The 21,496-nt window shown below is 43.5% G+C and overlaps 3 protein-coding genes across 4 annotated transcripts; all 3 read right to left on the bottom strand.

Annotated features, from left to right (window-relative positions):
• Positions 1 to 4,828: 4,828 nt before the first annotated feature.
• Positions 4,829 to 7,470, bottom strand: cxxc5b (CXXC finger protein 5b). Its single transcript, XM_030739384.1, has 2 exons — positions 7,317 to 7,470; positions 4,829 to 6,457 (listed from the first exon to the last, which is right to left on the bottom strand). Exon 2 carries the CDS (start codon positions 6,267 to 6,269, stop codon positions 5,376 to 5,378), a length of 894 nt encoding a protein of 297 aa, XP_030595244.1. The 5' UTR covers positions 6,270 to 6,457; positions 7,317 to 7,470; the 3' UTR covers positions 4,829 to 5,375.
• Positions 7,471 to 8,834: 1,364 nt separating this feature from the next.
• Positions 8,835 to 11,134, bottom strand: zgc:110843 (CDGSH iron-sulfur domain-containing protein 1). Its single transcript, XM_030739070.1, has 3 exons — positions 10,955 to 11,134; positions 10,060 to 10,262; positions 8,835 to 9,673 (listed from the first exon to the last, which is right to left on the bottom strand). Exons 1-3 carry the CDS (start codon positions 11,031 to 11,033, stop codon positions 9,584 to 9,586), a joined length of 372 nt encoding a protein of 123 aa, XP_030594930.1. The 5' UTR covers positions 11,034 to 11,134; the 3' UTR covers positions 8,835 to 9,583.
• An 810-nt stretch (positions 11,135 to 11,944) lies between these two features.
• ube2d2 (ubiquitin-conjugating enzyme E2D 2 (UBC4/5 homolog, yeast)) lies at positions 11,945 to 20,851 on the bottom strand. 2 transcript variants are annotated; one of them, XM_030738826.1, is made up of 7 exons: positions 20,577 to 20,851; positions 18,153 to 18,216; positions 15,379 to 15,410; positions 15,103 to 15,180; positions 14,826 to 14,931; positions 14,354 to 14,447; positions 11,945 to 13,171 (listed from the first exon to the last, which is right to left on the bottom strand). In XM_030738826.1, the coding sequence occupies exons 1-7, from the start codon at positions 20,598 to 20,600 to the stop codon at positions 13,126 to 13,128; spliced, it is 444 nt and encodes a 147-aa protein (XP_030594686.1). In that variant the 5' UTR covers positions 20,601 to 20,851; the 3' UTR covers positions 11,945 to 13,125. The 2 variants fall into 2 exon arrangements, with proteins under 2 accessions (XP_030594686.1, XP_030594687.1); XM_030738827.1 differs by lacking the exon at positions 20,577 to 20,851 and adding an exon at positions 19,937 to 20,014.
• Between the last annotated feature and the right edge of the window lie 645 nt (positions 20,852 to 21,496).

Raw genomic sequence — 21,496 nt, 5'->3', positions numbered from 1 at the left:
GCTGCTTACGTAATATGTAAAAATTCTTGTTAGTTGACTACTTTTAAGTTTTGTAAAATGAAGGCTTTTTTTTCAGGCCTCTAAAAACACTTGTTTGCACTTAAACACGATCAGCCCTTCTCTCATTTTAAATACATTACTCAGCCTAACCCTAAGTCACGCCTGCAAACATGACAGTTTGTAACAAGAGCTTTCTGATAAAAAGCTAGTCTCTCATGGCATTATTTGAAACTATACAAATGCTGAAAACTCCATCCATTTTATTATATGCTTATCCAACTTAGGGTCATGGGTAGTGATTGGAGCTTATCCCGGCTGCCACTGGGCAAAAGGTTTGGTACATCCTGGACAGGTTGACTCACTAAATGTGTAAGATTAAAATGTTTTAAATCCAGGAAACTTGGAAAAAGAAATGTTGACCACACTGCACTAGAATATGGCTCTGGGGATAGCAGTGTTACACTGTCTTTTTTTGCTGATGTAGCCATAGAGCATACAAAACATGAACGTCGATTCTTGGTCAGAAAAATAAAGGCCACTGCTTGTACTTGTGGTTGCAAAAATACAAGCAGTCTTATAGAAGTCTATAGAAAAACGGCTTTCTGACTTGACCTCTAAACACTTTGCTGATGAGTTTAGTTTTCATTTCAGGTTATACCGAATAAAGAATTATGTCTTAGTCATACCATGTTTCAAAATGGAGGATTATCCATGGTTTGCTCATTGGCTAACGACTTATGATCAGCAACGTGATAGCCAATGAGCAAGTGGGTTTACAGTCAGACCCATCCCTCCTCATCACATTCATTTTTTTGAAACCAAGATGGCAGAAACACTGATCTTGAGGCTTCAGAATGAGTCTTCAGAAACCAGTGGGTGACAGAACGGTAGCCATGTCCATTTTTTATACTGTATGGATCCAGCATTTTGGTCCAGTCTACCAACTACTGGATGGTTTACATTGATGTGAGCCCCTGAGGTTTTTTAAAAAACTTTAAGGCTTTGTTCACACATACATGGGTATTTTGGTAAATGCATTTTGGTCTTTCTTTGACATGTAAACAGTGTTTTGGATCACTGAAAACTCCTGCCATGGTGAAGATTTTTGAGAACTCCGTTCCTGCATTGACATGTGGACAAAGTAAACAGAGATTTTGTCTCGCAACGTCAAGAGTGTGCACCTTTATCTCCTTTTTTGACGTCAGACTGTGCGCCGTATTTTTGTTTGTGTGATTTTGATTGGCCAGCATTTCTTCACGGTTAGGGTTATATTGAAACCTGTTGCTTTTGGCATGCTCTTGACAGCACTTGAAATCGGTTTTTGCATTTTCACATGGACAATTTTTCAAAACAAACTCTGAAAAAACCCTGTTTTAAAAAAGTACCGGTGGACGTAGCCTAAGCATCTTCATCATCGGGTCAAAAATTACTTGCAGTTTCACAGGTGGCCAGCAGGACACCATAGCAGGAGCCCTGTGGAGCTTTAGCATTCATGGAGTAAAAAAAAATTCTGGTAATTTTTTATTCTTTTTTTTTTTTTTTTTTTTTTTTTTTTGATAGAAGAGATCAACATAGTCAGTAGATAGAGTCTATTTTTATGCTCCATTTTTAGCCGTAGTAAAGTATATTTCTATACATGCCAATTTGGGGGCCTAGTGGGCTCTATGGGTACTGCAGGTGGGCTATGAGGGGTCATTTAAATTGCTATAAAATTTTGATTACATAATTATAATTAAACATATTCAAAACTAATAAAAGTAAGCAATTTCAGTTAGGGGCAAACTGAGGGACCCTACATGCTCATAGACTAGCAACTTGTAAACAGATAAACCCAGCTTTATCACCCCTTTTTGACTCTAATGGGGCCCAAAATTTACAAAATGAGTATCATGTTATATTTACTGAGACTTAAAACTAGCAACTGAGACCATAAAACAATCAGGAAGCTGTTGGAAGTCGGGGCTTGTTACAACCAGACATCTGTTTACAATCAAAGGAGGTGCCCCCTGGTGGACATTAGGAAAAAAATGCAGATTTAAAGCACTCACTTTTTAGACCTGAAAACTACATCCATCTTCTATATACAGTCTTTTAGTTGGTTTGTTTTAATAATTTATTTATTAATAATTTACTGAAATTCACAGGGCCTGTCACAAAAATCACATTGCTCTGGTCAAGATTGGTAGCTGTCCTAAAAACTGGGAATTGTGCAAATTTATAGGTCCAAAGGGAGATCCAGCTCAATAATCTTTGGCAATAATCAATTGCACATCATGGGGTGGCGTGAAAACAAGCCATGATGAAATATCTCTGCAGGCAGACAGACTTTATCCCTGTGCTTTGCTTAGCTTCCTGGAAATGTCTTTTTGAAAATCAGCAGCAAGCTAAACATTAACAGAATTTTGTGCACACATTACCTCTGAGGATAGAAATGGAAGAATGATTTGAAAGATCTTTTCATTTGCTCCGGATTTTATGGATATGTTTTGATTGGACTGATGGCAACCCGTATCGGATGTTTTTGAAGTTAAATGTGTCATTTAGTGGTTTCTCTGCTTGTTTTCCACTGGTAGAACAAGACCATCCTGTGGCTGTTTTTAGAAGCTTGAGTTCTCTGAATCCACCTTTAACAGCTTTAAAGGTCAAAGGTCAAGAAACCCCTTTGACCTCTGTGTCACCAAAATATAACCTGAGGGAAGATGAGACAGAGCTTTCTGAGGATGTAAGAAGCCATTGTGTTTCTGTTTGGGAGATGCGTGTTTTTCATGTTTATAAAAGGGGAATGCAAATGGATAACAGAGGCATAATGATGAGTGATCTCAGAAAGATGATGTTTTCTGCAAAGCTGTTACACATTTCCTAACACTGGGGATACAGCCAATGGTTGAAGAAAAAAAATATATTCACAATGAGACACAGTGTCTCAGAGCAAACACACTGGCCAAAATTTCAGAGGACTTGCTCATGAGCGAGGGTCCGCCCAGCTCCAGCGCAGGTTGCCTCGGGCTGGCAGGTTGCTCCACTGCAGTGTGAGTGTGTGTGTGTCTGTGTATATATGTGCGTGAGGAGTTTTTCCTCCAGAGCGGGCAGGGCCGCTGGTGCTAACATATGTAGGCTCCACAGGGGGTCTGTGACGGCACACACCGTCTATCTGGACAATGCATCCATCATTAACCTCCCTGCATCTCTGTCTCGCTGCATTTCAGTCGGCCTCCATCACTGTGCTCGCTGGATCTCACACTCATCTCTCCCTCTGTCTTTGTTTGGCCCCCACGTTATCTTCATCCCCTGCTGTCCATCTCCCTCATCCTCCTCCCTGCGTATCCCTCGCTTTCTCTATTCTCTCCCCCTGTGGCCTGCTTTTCATCTCTCCCTCTTACCCCCCTCCTCCCCTTCTCTCTCTTTCTGCCCTTCACCATACCCCCCCCCCAACCCCACCCCCACACACTGCTCTCCTCTCCCCTTCACCCGCTCCCTGGATCCGCTTTCCACCCCCTCCTACTCCTCTTCCTCCACCTCCCCCAACTCTCTCTCTCTCTCTCTCTCTCTCTGTCTCTCTCAGCCCTCCTCCTCCTCCTCTGTCCTCCGTTCAATGCCCCCACCCTCCCCCCTCCTCCCTTTTTGCTCCTGCCATCTTGCAGGCCAGTGGAGCCAGACTGCAGGCGTTCAGGGAGTCACTGGACCTGCTGGGCAGCGGGTGACACAGATTTCCGGTGTGTGTGTGTGTGTGTGTGTGTGTGTGTGTGTGTGTGTGTGTGTGTGTGTATGTGTGTGTGCATGTGTGACGAGACCGGGAGGAGGAGTGGAGTGGTGGTGGTGGTGGTGAGGGATTAAGCTCCAAATCACTAGAAAGGCACTGAAGGAGGGGGGGGGTGAGAAAAGAAAAAGCTGCAGATCCAAGAATTTGAAATTCCCCCTTTGTCTGGGAGATGAAGAAACACTAGACTGTGGACTCAAAACTAAAAGACTGTGTGTTTCTCATTCAGTGGGAGCGTTGTAATTGCATGATGTTGGAGCTCACTGCTTTTCTCCATGAGTTGGCAGTGTCCTGCGTTGGCTGGCGTGCAGTGCTTTCCCTCTCTCTCACTGTGTCTCTCTCTCCCTGCTTGACAAACACACACGCACACATACACACACAGACACGCATAAACCCCCTCCCGCCCCCACCCCCGCAGATGCGCGCACGCGCACGCACACACACACACACACACACACACACACACACACACAGTCCCTCTGCGATCCCCCCTGACTGAAGGCTCACAGGAAGTGCAGCCGTGGCCCAATTATAGCGTGACACCTCGGGCCGGCCGTTGCTATGGTTACGTCTTCCCTGCGGTCCCCTGGAGTGTGGCGCCGAGGAAGAAGGTCTTATCACATCAGCCATCGTTACGGCAACAAGCAAAAACCCACCCTGTAGCCTCGGCCCAGCTGGCCGTGTATTCGGCTTGAAATCTGCCCGTGTGTCTGTACGTGAGATTTACATACGTGTGGGAGAAAAAGGGGAAATTGTGGGCGAGGAAGAGCCGAATATTTGTGATTGTGTGTCAGGTTAGGTGTGCTCAAGTGCACGCACTGGACTTGCCAAGGCAGCGTGTAGGTGTGTTTGTGTGTCTGTGGGGTTGTGATAAGGCTCTCAGCCACACCATTAGGTGACTCATAATCCACACACAACCTCGCACACACAGCACATGTGTGCGCAAGCAGAAACAAGGTTGCAAACGGACACATACGCCCTATTACAAATGATACACACACACACACACACACACACACACACACACACAAAGACGTAGCATAGAGCTTGTAGACAAGCGCACATGGCAAATTTCTTTTATTTCAAAAGGGCAAACAGCGCTATACAGTACAAGTTGCACACGAAATAATTTAGCCGAGGCCAAACTCATTCATTTCTTACTGATGCAGTGACGTCAGAACAACAGAAACAAAACTCCCCTCATCAGAAACAAAACATTTGGCTCCTCTTTATGTTTGAAGCACAATACATCCAAACTGGAAAGCAATGTAAAAAAAAAGAAAAAAAGAAAAAAAGAAGACATAATGTTTTCCAGATATTTACAGTCTATTTACAGAATTTTTGTCATCATCTGAATATTGACAAACATTGGTATCCTTCTCTCTCTCCTCTCCAATTCACTGATTGTCAAAATGGATGGGAACATGTGTGGACATTCTTAAATGGGAGCTGCAGCTCCTCACTACAACATCTTAATGTCTCTGAACCACAGTCCGAGCATGTTAACATGGTGTCCTGTGTGTGTGTTTTTGTTTTGTTTTGTTTTTTTGTTAAACTGCAGCTCCTCAACAATCATCCAACTGGGAACCTCTGACAAATGCTGCCACCACAAGTATTACTATCCATCCAAAGCTCCGTTGCTTCTCTCCTGTGCCAGACCCAAAGTAAAATCAGACCCCCTAAGATCAAACCCAGACACTCTGCTCTCAAATCCCGGCCCCCCGGGCTTCCTCTTCAGCTCCTCACACTTCCTGTATTTACAGATCTGGTGTCCCCTCTTACGATTGCGGCAGCTGCTGCACTGTTCGCAGTTCGTCTGACGCCGGCAGGGTACGCATTCCCCGCACCTCTTCCTCTTCCTTCTCCCTCCGCTGCTCCCACCCAGGGAGCTGGGAGAGTATCCTTCGGCCACCAGCCCCTCTATGCCCTCAGCTCCCATGGCCGTGCTTCTCCAGTGACCTCCCCCCATCTGGAAGCCTGCCAGGGGGAAAAGAGCTGGGCTGAAGGGGAACCAGGCACCCAGGAAGGGCTGGAAGTCAGTGCTGCATGCAGAGGAGTCCTCTTCCTCCTCCTCAGGCCCAGACCCACCTCCCTCTCCATCTCCCTTTCCGCTCTTTGCCTCTGCAGCCTCCCTTTTAGCTGGCTGGCTGCTCTGTGCACCCAGGCTGGCTTGCTCTGTGGTGGCAGGGGTGAGAGCCAGCAGCCCAGCGCGCATCAGCAGCTCTGCAGCATGGGCCAGGTGGAGCCCGCTGGGTGACTCCCACATGTCGGGCCAGGAGGGGGCCCGGCGAGGCTTAGTGTGCCCGGGCTGGGTGGCCCGCTGCTGAGATGAGGAGGGCTGCATCAGGCTTTTGACATCCACGGCCGGGGAAGGGGTGGAGATGTAATGGGAGAGGCTGTAGGGATGGTTAGAGCGCTTAAGGCTTGGTCTCAGTGGCTCATTGGGGATTTTAGCACTGCTGTGGGCCTGATCTGGGGAGGAAGGGCCAGCGATGTCTACCGCGGTGGACATAGCTGGCTACGGGGAGTTGTCTGTCCTTGTGTGAGTATGCGTGCACGTGTGGGAGGAGAGGTGAGGGAGAAGGGGATTGAAGCCGATGCGAGGCTGACAACTGTCCTGCTGTTACTTCAGCCAAAATGGCAAGCCTTGGCCTGTGTCCCTATTCCCATTCTCTGCAGCAGCCTCAGAGTCCTGGAGAGCTAGAAATGAATAGGGGATGAAGAGAGGAAGGTTAAGAATAGAAATGTTGGGAGTGACAAATACAGAAAGAGAGTTAAGAGGACAGAAGGGCTGGAAGATATTTTGTCAGTCAGGGCTACTGAACACAGTCAGAGAACCAAGAGCGCAGAGATACAGTGTTAAAGACAAAAATCTAACATTATGTACACAGGCTCACAAATAAAACTCCCTGAATAGAGACGAACACAGCCGTGTATCTGACACTGCATGCTTGCCAATGATTTCCGCATACAGGAGGCAGTATCCCTTTAAGAATTTCACGGTATATCAATGCAATCAATAACAGAGCGACAACAATATGCAAAGATATGCGCATATGCGCAGGTCAAATGTGGAGCGCGCTTTTCAAATACATTTTGACGACTGCTGTTATGTGTGCCAGCCAAAGCTTAAGCTCACCACAGAAAGACTAAATAAGGGACGGTAAAAGCAAGCAAGAAAGAAAGAAAAAACAGGCTGTCTTTTGTCTGCTATCGACGACGAGGACCGAGGTGCGCAACGATGCGGTTGCTGTGGATAAAAAAAGACCAGGCTATATTCCGTGTCCACATTTGTAGGAAAACTACTCCGCTGATTAAACACGGGAGATACGCGTTATTACAAATTAAGCGAATCGCCCCTTTTGACGGATCGATCGGGAAACCAGATCGATCATTTCACCGTTATTAAGGTTACCTAAGAAGACGGCGCTCGACCGACGCCACGGCGAGCTGACCACAGTCCGAGTGGTCGCTGCGACACGGCGCTGCGCGCAGGAAAAGGCGACAATACAACACGGCGAAAATCAACAGGAAGTGTCGAGAAAAGCTCCCCGCTTACCTTACAAATACGGCCCAAACTCTCCTGTCAAAGATATGATGAAGTCATGAACTAATGGCGTGGTGATTGTAGCGTATATGGACGGCGGAGCTTGCCGATTCCTCCTCCACCTCTCCGTCCCGGAGGGTCTGCAAACACTCTGCACGGAATTTGGGGGCGTCGCTCAAAATGCGAAGTGGACTCTGCAGTCGAGGCTCTGGTCAGAGCGACCCCGTCAATGTCCACAGAAGCAGATCAACACACACCATTAGCCGGCAGTGTGGTGAATCAAGCCCATCAGGCAAATGCAGTCATTATTTGATGATGCCTAACAGCACAACTAGGAACCATATCAAAATTACATTCAGGACCACTAACTATTTACGCTCAATATGTTTTCTGTACAGAAATTCTTTTTAGTCTATACATATTAATAGGTACCCTTATTCTGTAAATGCAGCAGTGGATGTGAGGCTTCATTTATGCTTAATTAAGACCTGTGCAAACTAGTCAAAAACAGAGTTTGTTAGTAATTCATGTTTACCTTTCTATAAATATATATGTACTAAATCAAACTGGCTCTTTGCTGTGCTAAATAATCAGTAAAGCAGCTGAAACTCCCTCTATGGTTTCTGGGTACTTGTTTTAACATAAAAACCCCGATAATAATAATAAAAAGAATAATATAAAAACATCCAGCAGAAGCAGAAACAACAGTCAGGCGAAAAATGTGTCTGAAGGAAAAAACTTATTTTCTGCTGAGCGTTTTTTTTTTTTATCCACACCGGAAGCCACTGCCACGACCTTTCATACATAAAGCACACTATTTTGGGGCTTTGGTGCCACATGCTGTGGATGTAAATGAACGGAAATACTTATAAAACAAATAAAAACAATAAATGAACTACAAAATAAAATATTTTTACAAGTTACCGAACACATTCACTCAGAATAATAATAAAAACGATAAATTAGCCTTTTTAAAATAAACAGCTTTTACGGTGACGTCTCCCTGCTTTAAAGCACGTGAGCTCGCTGTCTGTTAAAGGTGACTCCTCACGCGGGGACGGTGGAGTCCACTCCACCTCTTCTGAGAGTCCTCCGTTGCATCTGGCTCGCAGCCAGATACCTCGTGCATGTGTGTGTGTGTGTGTGTGTCACTGTGGGAGCAGGGGCCCACCGTGTTCGCGTACACTGTCTGTCTGGCCTGGGCGATCCGTGTAAACACAGCGTCTTCTAGCGGTCACCGCAGATACTGCTCCGTCTTAAAATGGCCACTGGTGTCGGCGGACACTGCAGCACAGCAGCCCCCCTCGCTTCCTCCCGTCTCTCCCACACATCTCACAGCCCTGATCCCACTGCAGTCACCGCACAGGGCTGTTTACTCGTCATCCCTGTCCACGGTTAATCCGTAAACACGGCTGGCGTGTCACTGTTTTAGTGACACGCATGTGATACGGAGTGGTGGGGGAAAGAAGGGGGGGTGGGGGTGGTGGAGGAGTTTGGCCTGAATTTGAATAAATGAAACTTGCAAATTGGGGTCACTCAACAAGTTTTATTCACAATGTACAGAACAACAAATCAAACCAAACACACCGCAGCCAGTAGAAAAATCAACCTGCTGAAATGGCAAAATATATTCTTAATGACTGAGTGTTCACTGCTGAGCATTTTACACATTTAACACAAGTTTCCCTAGAAAGCCACAGTAACTGCACTTCATTCAAGACAAACAGACCTTCCCATTCCCTCTAAGCAGCAAAACAGAAAAAAATCATGTTAACATTCAAGTAGGATGTGGGAGTTTTAGATTTAAATTTAAGGCCTATGCTTAATTTCACTCAAACGCTGGACTGATTGAACGACTCGCGTCTCCACACCCAGAGGAGGCGACTGAAAGGACGCCAGACATGAAGGCACGATGCCCGCATGGGGAAATATTTCACCTTTATCAGGTCCAGTTAGAATTTTAAACAAACACCACATTAAGTAGGTCACAATGTGAGCCGCAGTCATAATGCCACCATGTCGGACTGTTATCTGTCCTCGCATGACCTTTGATTTCAAAGTCACACCGGGCAGAGTCAGAACAGGGAGGACTGTATGAAATTAAAACTGTGTTGTCACACTTTCTGCTCTGGGTTGAAGGCCGACACCCACAGTTTGCATCGAATGTGTCAGCGTCACACTGTTAAGCATCAATCGGTGTGACGCGGCAATGAGAACGACTAATGATCGGGCCGGGTGCGTGAGGAGTCAGGAAGGGCCGAGTTCTCCGACGGGTTAGATTATGCGTCTTTCTTTTTGATGATGAGCGGTCCAACGTTGTCCCCGGTTTCCTCGTTGTGTTTAGTGTGGGAACCGTCACAGTAAGGGAACTGCAGAGAGGACAAAAAAAAAGACGCAAATAAAAAAAAAGAAAAAAGAAAGCCACATAAACAGCAGTCTGCAACGCATTAATTATGGGGGTTATCTTAAAATCTAATGACCGCTGTTGTCCGCTCAGTCAATGCCAGATTCTTATGAAGCCAGCATTCAGAGTGTAACTTTCAGCACAGGCCGGTCAGGGACATTAAAGCTGGAGACATCCCGTTATTGACTGGGATGTGACCAGCTCAACATGTGTCCAAATCCTGACCTATAACTGCAGAAAGCTGAGGACTTTCGGACCTCCACTAATAAGATTACCTGTAAGCTTAGAAAGCTCAATAACAGTTACTTGAAGTTTAAGCTGAGGGACATTTATCACAGCCTGGGGACCGACCTTCTTTGTCTTCCAGCAGCGGCAGTACACAGCCTTGGTGCCGATGTCCTCCATGTCGAAGCTGTGGACCACTTTGGGGCTGTCTTTGCTGATGGTCGTGTTAACGAGGCCCTTTTTGCAGCTCCGCCTGCTCAGGTACTGGCTGAGTAGAAAACCTCCGACAGCTGCAACCACTGCCACCGGCACAGCAACCAAAAAGTGTTCTGGGGAGAGAGAAGCATGCTGAGCACTCACATTGCACTAAACTGGTCATATCTGTCTTTTTAGGCAACATCCGGGGACTGGGATTTTAAATTCTTGTTGGCCATCTTTACTTCATTGTTTCAGCCTGGATAAACCCACCCTGGCACAGCCTTACACAGCATTAACTAGTGCCATTAACTGCTTCACAGCTTGGAGAGGGTTTATGCTGGAGTACCTGAGGCCTGTGCTGAGAAAATTAACAAACAAGTATGTCGTTTTGACTACGGGGCACGATTTTTTTTTCCAGGGCACAGAGGAGGATTATCTGGGAATCACATGATTGCAGAGTCGCAAGAGAAGAGAAACAAGGGCCTGGCTGTCAGACTTGATCAGCAGCTTGTGTGATTAGCTGCCTCGCTGGAACGGCGGGAGGCCCGGACGCAGAGACAGTGTGTAGCCGTGATCCCCGCATTGACTGACGACAACAGTTGGGAACATTACCCGCGTCCAGTAGGGCTGGGTGAGCGGTTAGCTAACTTAATGGCGCCAAGCCAGAAGGAGCTAAAGTTTCCAGTCTAACAGCTGTTTATATAAAATATTAATATAAGTCTTTGCGTTAATATTACGCGCAGCACTGCGGCGCAGTCCTGTTTACGGTTAACAAAAACACTCCTACAAGATAGCATGCAATTAGCCGTCTTTAATACTTTACCTTTAGTTAACCTGAAACCCGAGCGTGGTAAATCGGGTATTGGAGGCATTGGCATGGCAGGTAACCGTGCGGCTGACATTTTTTTTTTTTTTTTTTCCCCCTTCCTCGGACGGTGTGCTGTTTGCGATCGGCAGCAAGGTCAACCACGGGGCTTATCCAAACTCCGTCCGCTCCCACAGAGCACCGAGCCCGCTGCGTCACTGCGCAGCAACCAATCAAAGCCGAGGAGGAGCAGAGAGCGACAAGAGTAAAAGCTACCCTCCTTGCTACTTCCGGCTTCGCTTTTAGTGCCGTTTCATAAGTGGAACCGCAGCGATATGAGTTTAAAAAACAAAAACAAAAAAAAACTTCAGAAAAGAGAAAATCTTACGTTTTATGCACGAATTTTATTCCTAAATATAGTAGAAATTATTTACAACCCCCCCCCCCCCCCTCCATCAGGTCCACAGTTTTAAAAAAACGATCCACAGCCTGCCAAATGTTCCCAAAGGCGGATAATTATCTTGACCACTGCGAGCTTTGGTGAGTCTCCGGGTTATAAAAGCTTGGGAATTTTTGAATGTCAGAGCAACTTTAAGTCAAAACAAATCCTTCTAGGTGTAATTATATAAATGAATAGAATAAAGCTTTAACAGGAAAAGCTCAAAATTCTTCTGCTGCTACTTTGATATAAAGACTGTAGGGTCTCCCAACGTTGAGATTACTTTAGATACCACCAGAGGGTGACAAATGACCTTTCTTAAAGACCTGACTGGACTCCACCAAAAGCCTTCAAGTTGTGTTTATTTAGCGGACATTTCCCAGGATTCTAAGGCTTCTGTGGAAACGAGTTAACCATGAAATGTAACTGTGAAAGCGTGAGGTAATGGCTGATCTCATTTATCCTGTTAGATTTCTGCAGAACTGGCTCTTCACTTGCATCCTGGCTTCAAATGTCATTAAATGCCTTTTTCAAAAAGGGCTTGAGAATGAGAACACAGGAGTCGAGGGTTTTTATTACACAGTTTAATCAACACACAAAGCTCAATGAGCCTCTCAGGTAATTCAATATACAGAGGTTTTGTGCAAGAAGAGTGGGTTCTCCTCGCACCCAGAGCCCAAGCCAGTCCCATAGCCATTTAAGATGTTAGCCTCTAATTTAACAATAGCAAAAAAAACAAACAAAAAAAAAAAGATAAAAGCAACCTAAAGAATTATGGGGTGGGAAATAAAAACACAGGTTAAACTAAGAAAAAAAAAATGAATTGCTTAAATACCTGGTCCAGAACCTCCACTTTTGTGAATAAAGAAAAGGTAGTGGTGGGGGTGACATGGGGTTACAGTTGTGCGTGCATGTGTGTCTGTGTATGTGTGTGTGTACAAAGGGGTCAACTTGGGTGAGGGGAGATTGGGGAGGAGGAATGAGGAGCAGGAGGTGTGGGGAAAAAAATTCAAGTCCTTTCATAGAATCCAACAGAAGACGAAAAATAGGCTGTGTATTATTTTTTTTCCATGTTACATAGCCTAGTATTTGTTGTATAAAACAGAGTGCCCTTTGACTACTTTCTTGAAATGTCACCCCTACAGATGGAAATCACTAGGATAACAAAACAAGAAAGGGTGCAGAGTGTAAAAATCCCTCCATCTTACTGTCCCCTCCCCCCAAATTAAAAAAAAAACAAAAAAAAAAAACGAAAAAAGGTCCCTTCAAAGCTTGACAGGTGCTTAAAGGAATGCTTTTAGTGACGGTGGGTGAGGATGCGGGCGTGTAGAGGAAAACAAAGGAGGTGGAGGATCGGCGACAGCCCAGCCTGCTCGGTGACAAATGGAGGAAATGGAGAGGAGGAGGGGGAGGAGGCGGTGAAAAAGGAGAAATGGATTTTACCGCTGCAAGTTGACAATATGTACACTAAAGGATGGGCAGGTGAGCTGAGAGGCGGGGAAGCAAAGGGTAAGATAGAGAAAACAGAGACAGAGAGAGAGGAGGTGGGGAGATGGGGCAGAGGGAGTTTTACAGGTACTCTGGTGAAGGGGAGGCGTGGCTCAAAGAAAGCACTCCAATGGAAACCAACAAGATCTTGTTTAAACTTTTCATTTGTTTGTATGGTTTTTTTGTTTGTTTTCTCTTTACGTCTGAAGCTCCCCTAGCCTTTACGTCGTAGAGGTGGTTGGCCATATTTCTACCCCCAACACTACATTGCATACTTTTGTGTCCATTCCCGAGCTATTTTGTTGTACCTGTGAAAAAGAGAGAGAGAGAAGAGGAGCAGAGGTCAGTTTTAACCCAGCAGAGATCAACATGTTAACACATCTAGGGAATCTGCACCACTGTCTTTTCACTGAATGGCCAATGAATAAGGATTTTGTGTAACTTAAGTTACGTGTCATCGTTTCAGAAATATTTTAAATTTGAGAAAAACACACACACACACACACACACACACACACACACACACACACACACACACACACACACACACACACAGGACAGCAGAATTAGTAGAGGCTCTACAAATTTTAAATCACACCACGTATGGCTGCATCACGTTTCTGTTGTGATGTCACTGCCGGGTTTGATTGCAACCACTAAAAACTTGCTTGCAGTTACAACAATGCAGCTGGCTCTACGCTGGGTCACTAAACGTGCGAGGCAAGTCAGTTTTTTGTCAGAATCTGCATCAAGCTGGGTAGAGCCAATAAGGAGGGCAGAAAGTCACGAGGGAACGGCACAGCGTCTAATCAGTTTTCAAATTAAAAGCCTAAATCACAGTTTGATCTGAAGCAGTGTTAAGGCCAAGAAAGGAAAGAGACATGAAAAAAGTGCATTTTATTTGGTGAAGTTTTGACTGTGTATTTAACCGTTGGGAAAAATGTCATTAATGGAAATTGTCACTGAAACAAGTGGACTCCTGGTTATTAAACAGGAATTTCACACAACAGAAAATTCAAAAGGGTCTGATCATTTCAAAGGGGCGGTTGATAATTCCAAATGTTTGCATTCATTCATCACCCTCACGCATGGCTAATCATATGAAAAGCCTAAGATTCACTCCCACTAATATTAGACAGCCTTCTTGACCAAAGACTGTATAAAAAATAAAAAAAAAAACTATAAAAGTGAAGTTCTGTTATGAAGCCTTGAGTTAAGCATTTTTGTCATTGCTGTCTTGGTGTTTTGAAACCATATGTGATAAATGATTGACATATTCTGACTGTGAAACTGAGGGCACCACACACTCGCTGTTCACTACCCAGCCAGAATCAACCCATGGACCAAGGGTGGCTTTCATCAGAGGACAGACTGATCTGACCTAACTGTATGACAAGTGCTTCAAAATATCTAAAACCCCCAAAAACGGGTAACTCAGGTAAACCGGTAATGCTGCCAAGACACGCGAAAAACTATTAACATAAACTTACTTTTCCCTGTCAGTCTTGTAGATGCGGGCGATCTCGGGTACTAATGGGTCGTCCGGGTTTGGGTCGCACAGCAGAGAGCAGATGGACAGGAGAACTGGAACAGACCACACAAAAGGTTAAGAATTTTCACAAACGCTGACATTTTCAGAGTTTGCATCACTTTCCTTTGGATGACCCTCAGATGACAGTATTTGTCACATCTATTGAACCGCTGATAATAAATATAATTGGTCCACAAAAAACCCTCATGCATGAGGGACACCATTTGTATGAAGCCACTGAATTAACTACAGGAGCATCTCTGACATTCACGGAGACAGTACTCCAGTTTAAATCAAGGACCTGCGCCACAGAAATGTATCATTTGTAGGTAGCACTTCCATTTGTGTTCCTCTTTTACGCTCACTCTTAACAGGCAGCAGCAGCTGCCACTGATCTCTGTAGCTGATGGCCAACAAGAAACATCTCCTACCTTTGGAGATGGTGAGAGCTGGAGACCACTGTGATCGCAGGATGTCAAGACAGATGCTGCCGTTGCTGTTGATATTTGGGTGGTAGATTCTTGTGGTAAATGCAACCTGAAAACAGAGGGGAGGGGGTGTTGGTGGAAAGGGGCGAGAAAGAGGGTCAGACAGCAGGAAGCCGAATGACATAAAGCTGTGGCGTGCTTTAACAGGGAACAGGAACTTGAGCGCCTCAGCGTTACTCTGTTTATGAAATGCCGCCTCTCCGTACGTTTTCGTGCTCACCTTTGGCGGTTTGAAGGGGTAGTCTGTGGGGAAGTGTATGGTCAAGAAGAAAACCCCGCTCTGGTAAGGACTGTCATTCTGAAGCAGAGAGAGTGTGTTAGTGGCTTCATTACGATTATGGCATAAAATAAACATGCAGGTGCAAAATTATAGTGAGCAGTGTGGTTTAAGAGCACAACTGAGAGTCGGGGGCTAAGGAGTAAAAACCTGTGTATGAATATGAATCCCCCAAAAATCTAAAGCAACAGTTAAAGCTGTGACTATGTGAGTACTTACAGGTCCCATTATTGTGGCTTGCCAGTGAAACACTGAAAGAAAGAAGAAGAAGAAGAAAAAAAAAAAAAGGCAGAAATTTGTTATGAAACACTGAGAACATGATGTGTGTCTGGGAAGTGTTAGAATAAATAATGCCACATGAAGTGTGCCTGTTTATTTGTATAGTTGAGTAACAGGCTTTAAATAAACTGAGGACAAAGATGTTGGACACGGTCTTTTCTTACTTATAAATTATTACTTACTTGCTGCGCATGAATACAACTAACCTACTGCTTCAGAGAAAAATCAATATAGGAGATGTGATTTTTTTTTTTTTTTAAAGAGCGCAGATAACCACAAAAACAAACCATCATTATATGACTTGATGAGCTCAAATCTGTCCAATTCAAGCATCCTGTCTTAGGAGAAATGTATTTAAAAAGAAAACCACAGTAACTGTGTCACAAGAGACACAGTCTTGGTTTTTTTTATGCTGGATGGCAGGAAATGACGTGTACAGCAAAAAAAAAAAAAAAAAAAAAAAAAAAAAAAAAGTTCTGCTTCTGTTTTTTTTTTCCCCCAAGTGCAAAAGCTATAAGTTATTGTGCATAAAATATTTCACCTCAAAGACACACAATTATAGCATGCAGATTAAATTCCAGGACACGCTGCCTACAGCAGACCTACTTTGATAGTTTAAAGTTTGACATTTTAATAACCCGAGGAAAAGGAGGAAAAAAAACAAAAAAAACTTCCTCAGACATTTGTTATTTGTGATGGCGTACAGACACATACAGACATGTCCTGTACGTGTTGTCCTCAGATAAAAATCAAATGTGTTTATTTTTCCAGGAACGCTGGCACCTAAATGAAACCACAAACACAAAATATCCACATTCATGGCTTAGACTCCAATTTAACACATCTGGTTAATATTTCCCACTTAATAAAGCTTCACTTTTTAAGGGTTGGGAAATCTTGTAAACAATCAAGCATTTTTTTTTTAAATAATAGTTTCAATAAACGATTAAGCAACAGATAAAATATGCTATAAAATCCTGAAAACAGACAAATACATGCAGAAGTTGCATATATGCAGTCATTTATTTCCTTCAAAAAGCAAACAATATATGAACACAGCTGCACTACAAACCCTGTGATGATCCATGGTTATGTATGCATACGTCACAAACCTCAAACATGAGATAACAGCGTGGGTGTCGGTCTCTTGGTGAACCCAGGTGCTGCACTCACAATATGCATGGGCTCACCCGGGCAGGCAGCCGCACTATTGCTACCCCCTCACTAAGTTTACATCAACCTCTGTGCAATGACAGAAACAGCGTGAAATTTGCAAGTCAGTGACCTGATATTTAAATCAGTGTCTATACACTTAATATATGTATTTTGTTTAGATTTTTTAACATCCTAAAGACACTCTGTGTTTATTCATTCTGTACTAAGCTTACTCTACCTAGGACTAGTTATTATTACTCTTACCAGTCAGTACCAGACTATTACACATAAAAACATAATTATAAAGGAATAAAGCTATATGTAAAAACACAGAATAAGATCAATCCTTAAACAGGCTTAAATGAGACAGCATGTCATCAAAGCTATTCATTTGACCTGTTTATGTATTAAACCAGATTTCAGAACCTCCAAAATCTGCTGTGTCAACACAGAGGACGTGATCCTACCATATCCACCACAACACAAGACCCTGATGTCTCAAAACATTTTAAAAGCAACTAACGGAACTGGACACTGGCGATCACGGGCACAGTTTGCTGATACAAGAAGGGTCACAGCCAAGCTGATGAGACCAAGCATGCCAAAGTGTTGAAATTCGCAAATCTTGCAGGGCATTTATTAAAGCACAGTGATAGCTGTACTGGCACGTGTGTGGGTAAGTTGGGAGGATCTTAAACACAAGTTCCCCTTTCAATGTCATGTAGCCAACCACAACAGAATATGACACAAAGACTTTGATAATAAAAGTGCCAAGAAAAAAAGCTTTAAAGTGTCTGAATTTACTTACACTTAAAGCCTCACATCACATGACTGTGGACACAGACTTTTAAAAGTGGTTCAGAACTGATTGACAAACTAGATTAACCACAGCAGAAAATGTCACAGATAAAGTGTTAAACTCCTGTTCCTTCAGTACAAAAAAATTATCTGTCAAATTTTATGATAGTTTGTAATTTTTTTTTTTTTTGCAGACAAATGTTTGCATTGTGACCAAATACAATACAATACATACAACATATAAAGTAGTGGCTCCAAGGAAATTCTGACAAACATAAGTTCAGTGATGTTAATGCCTTCTGGGTTTCATTATTGGTTCAGTCTACATGAATATGAACCCTGATTTACTCCAACATTACAAAACAAGAAAATACCCACCAAATGAGAATTCCCTTGGTCTGAAAGTAAAAGTAAAAACCTTACCTGAAGCAATACCGCTGGGCTTTTATAATTACCCACAAATGTTCACAACAGGCAGTCCAGGTATTTGCTGGATCTGAGCTCTAAAAATAACCCTCAAGCAAATATGAACACTGATCTCATTCAGCTTATAGATGTTAATATTCATAGATCTGTTATTGATTTACATGCCATGTGGGACTATGTTGATGGTTGAAATATTCTTTTGTTGGGGAAGATTGTGAATCCATCCAGCCAAAATGAGGTACATGTAAACCAAGAATGTGCTTTGAGAACTGTTCTGTTTTGAATCCTGTTTACACACAGCTAACATTACAGTGTGGGTTTAGACATTAACTTACTATCATCTCCTACTGGTCCTGCAGAACACTGGGCTGGTGGGTCCCGTGCCAAGTCGTTCAACTCCTGAGATAAACCAAAGACACGTTGAGATGACGTAAGAGTCAGAACTGACAAATCGATACATCGCCCTTTTCGACGACTACTGACATATAAGATGGCATTTACTGATGACAGTGTCCTGTTTATTTTTTGTGTCACATTAGTATCATGCCAGATAAGAGTCCAAACATAGTGCGCTTAAGAGGTGAAAGACAGCCCCCCTTTTTTTCCTAATAAAGATTTGTCACTAAGTAATTAGTGATACGTAAAGAAAAAACATCAAAAGAATTGTTTTCAGTATTTTCCATTTTGAGAATTAAATTCAAAATGTCAAGATTAAAGTCAAAGTTAAGTAACATTAGGCAAGAGTGTGTGCACATCCCAGAAACGTGATGGTGAGTGAGTGTCAAACTGCATCTTAACTTATAGCTATATCACTTAAAACAGAGCCCCTGAGTATCTGTATGTTTTTTGTCCTCTTTTTCTGTGCAAAGTCCTGGTATTTATTACCAAACTGTGCTTATGTACTTAAAGACAAATAATCTAACACATATTTTTAATGAGCCCTCAACAGTCCTTCACACAAACAGGAGGAATAAATAAGATATAAACAACAACAACAAAAAAGAGCAAACAAAAATATCAGCGTTAGCCAGATTGGTTTTTAAACACTGATTTTGGAATATTAATTGAACAATCAATGCAACCCCGATCCAAAGAAAAAAAAAAAGCGACAAAAACTTAACCACACAAGAATTCCCTTTTTTTTTTTCTATTTTTTATTGTATCTTAGTGCTCTGTACTAAACCTTTGCCGCTGCTATACTAAATTTCCCCATCCTGGTACTAATAAAAGGATGTCATAGCTTATCTTAAAAATTTCTTGGGGTAGAGAGGCAACTTTAATAAACTTGTACATGCTGTTTTACTTACTACTCCCCCTCTCTGTGTCTTGTTTGTAGCCAGCTCCTGAGGCCGGTGCCACAGCCACACTAAGTCTCAAAGCATTTCCCGGTAACACAACAACTACTACTGCACCCTGAGCTTCGCTTATGGCACTGACCGCTATTACGTAACAGCCTTTCTCCAGGTAGAGCGGCTAACACACGTATACCCAAACTGAGATCACGACAATTTAACAACAAAGCCTTCACTACAGCCCGGAGAGCCGTGTGAACGGGTCAGCTCACCGTGAACGCTAGCTTAGCGTGAATGCTAGCTGTTCAGGATGTCTCGTAACGGAAATATGAAGCAGGCTGCTCGGCGAAATTTTGACTCGGCCTCAAGATACGGCAACAGGACCAAACAACACTGGGCTGACTCAATCAAACGGGCGGCATAATAACGATGCAGCGCTCTCCTGCTATCAGCTACATGCCATCAAAGGCGAAGAACGCGTGGGGCCTGTTTTACTACACTGACTTGCTGCCAACATTAACAGGGATTTCCTTATTTAGTGCTCCTCCCGTTGAGCTATAAGCATGTTAAACACAAACAATAACATGACTGCTTTGACATGACTACCGCAAATACCTACAGGTTGTGAATTACGATGACAATATAGAGTAAATGGAAAAACGGGGAAGAAAAACACGCTCGCTTCCGATCTAGGAGTCGTAATGTTTGGGCAGTTACGGCTCCTCCAGAGACCGTCAGTGATCGATTATTTAAACAGCTAGCGACAAAGAAGCTGTCGGTCGTTTAATTAAATAAGCTTTGGAGCCCTGAGCTAACGTTAGCCTTACCGCTAGCAGGATAACTTCAGTTCTCCGTCAAACAGCGGGTTCAGTCAGCGTAAGCCGCAGTGTTAAATAAGGTTAGCCACACTGACTGCCGTATATATCTGCTGTTGAAGACACATCCGATAGCATATCCTAAAAACTGCCGTTAGTTTACTACACAGATATAAATGCAGGTAGCTAGCTTGACAGAAGCCTTTAGCTCATCCAAACTAGCCAACAACCGGGACCGATAACGTTAGCCAGCAGCAGCTAGCACCCGACTAATATCATTAACTAGTGACAGCCACGGCAAGCTAAACATCCACTTATACCCGGTATCAAATATTTTCACAGTAAACCCAAACAAACTGTGAAGCTATGTGACAAAACCGAGAAGAGCTAGCGTAGTGAATGGCTGAGCTGGCCCATTGGTAGCAGCGCTGATGAGCATTGAAAGGCGGCGCATTGCTGCTCTCCCTGTCGCTACTCGCTATTCACACTCAGACCGTTAGCTGCCAGCTCAAATCTAAGTGCTATTATTACACCCGTTTTTCAAATTATTCTCAGTGTAACAAATCCGTCGGACAAACATCCGGCAGACAACCTTGGAATTAAATCTATACCCAAACTGCGAAATCCCGGGCCTCGCCGTTCACTTCCTTACCTTGTGAATTCTTTTCAGAGCCATTGTTGTGCTAGCGCTTCTGACAGGGAAAACGTGCGATTAAAATGGCGATTGATATCACTGTCCGCTGGTAATACTACGATTTAGCTCTCATAGGAGACAGTTACTGTACATATAATTAACTGGTTGCTACCAGAAAGATCCACCAAGCGAATTTTGAGGCGAAACTGAAAGATAGAAGCGGTAGAACCGCGGTCCTTCCTCCTACTGCAGCGGCTACCGAATCACTGCGGCCTGCGCTCTGCTAGCAGCAACGACCGCGACACTTCCGAACCTGGCTCTTCATAATAAAATCACATTCATCTGAAGTGACATGCAAAATACACGGTTCTCCTCTACTTTATCTCCATATAATAGAAAGGTAACAGCTTAAGAAAACCAGTCACATTGCAAAAATGCAGCTTTTGACTGTCACATGTTTACAATCACACAGGAAACTCATTTAAATTAATATGCTGCCAGGACTTTGTGTGCACTCTCCTCAAAGAAGCACCCTTTTACAGGGCTGGAAAGAACCCTTTATCTTATTAATGATAAGATTATTAATGAAACTGTCAACTGCTATCTCAATTAATTGTTTGGGCTGTAAAATGACAGCAAAAAGGATTACTGTACTTTGAGAAACTGAACTACAGCTACATCCGTTTACAATGATAGAAAAAGTAAAAAGCTGAAATATCTTTAAACCTCACCAATAAATGAATAAATCTCTGTCATTAATAATAATAATAATTCATTCAATCTGCCTCACTCGTGTCTCATTGATGTATTCAACAACATCCACTGCAACAACAGCAGGTTGCAAAGCTTGCTGCAGCTGGTCAAGGCTTGGATTCAAAATAAAACATGGTCAAATATATAAAACAAATGTGTCTTTTAGGCTTTATCATGACCTTCAT

This window comes from Archocentrus centrarchus, chromosome 10 (assembly GCF_007364275.1).
Source record: "Archocentrus centrarchus isolate MPI-CPG fArcCen1 chromosome 10, fArcCen1, whole genome shotgun sequence".
NCBI lineage: Eukaryota > Metazoa > Chordata > Actinopteri > Cichliformes > Cichlidae > Archocentrus > Archocentrus centrarchus.
Note: the sequence above shows the minus strand (reverse complement) of the source record. Positions and strands in the feature narration are given on the sequence as shown.

Bases quoted from the DNA above. Each gene is read 5' to 3' on its own strand.
- cxxc5b (XM_030739384.1), bottom strand. From the start codon at position 6,269: ATGTCCACCGCGGTAGACATCGCTGGCCCTTCCTCCCCAGATCAGGCC.
- zgc:110843 (XM_030739070.1), bottom strand. From the start codon at position 11,033: ATGTCAGCCGCACGGTTACCTGCCATGCCAATGCCTCCAATACCCGAT. The intron at 10,263-10,954 runs GTAAAGTATTAA...CTCTCTCCCCAG, and splicing joins GGGTTTCAGGTTAACTAAAG to AACACTTTTTGGTTGCTGTG. The intron at 9,674-10,059 runs GTCGGTCCCCAG...TCCTCTCTGCAG, and splicing joins GCTGCTGGAAGACAAAGAAG to TTCCCTTACTGTGACGGTTC.
- ube2d2 (XM_030738826.1), bottom strand. From the start codon at position 20,600: ATGGCTCTGAAAAGAATTCACAAG. The intron at 18,217-20,576 runs GTAAGGAAGTGA...GGTTTATCTCAG, and splicing joins CTCTGAAAAGAATTCACAAG to GAGTTGAACGACTTGGCACG. The intron at 13,172-14,353 runs GTAAGTTTATGT...TCTTTTTCACAG, and splicing joins TACAAGACTGACAGGGAAAA to GTACAACAAAATAGCTCGGG.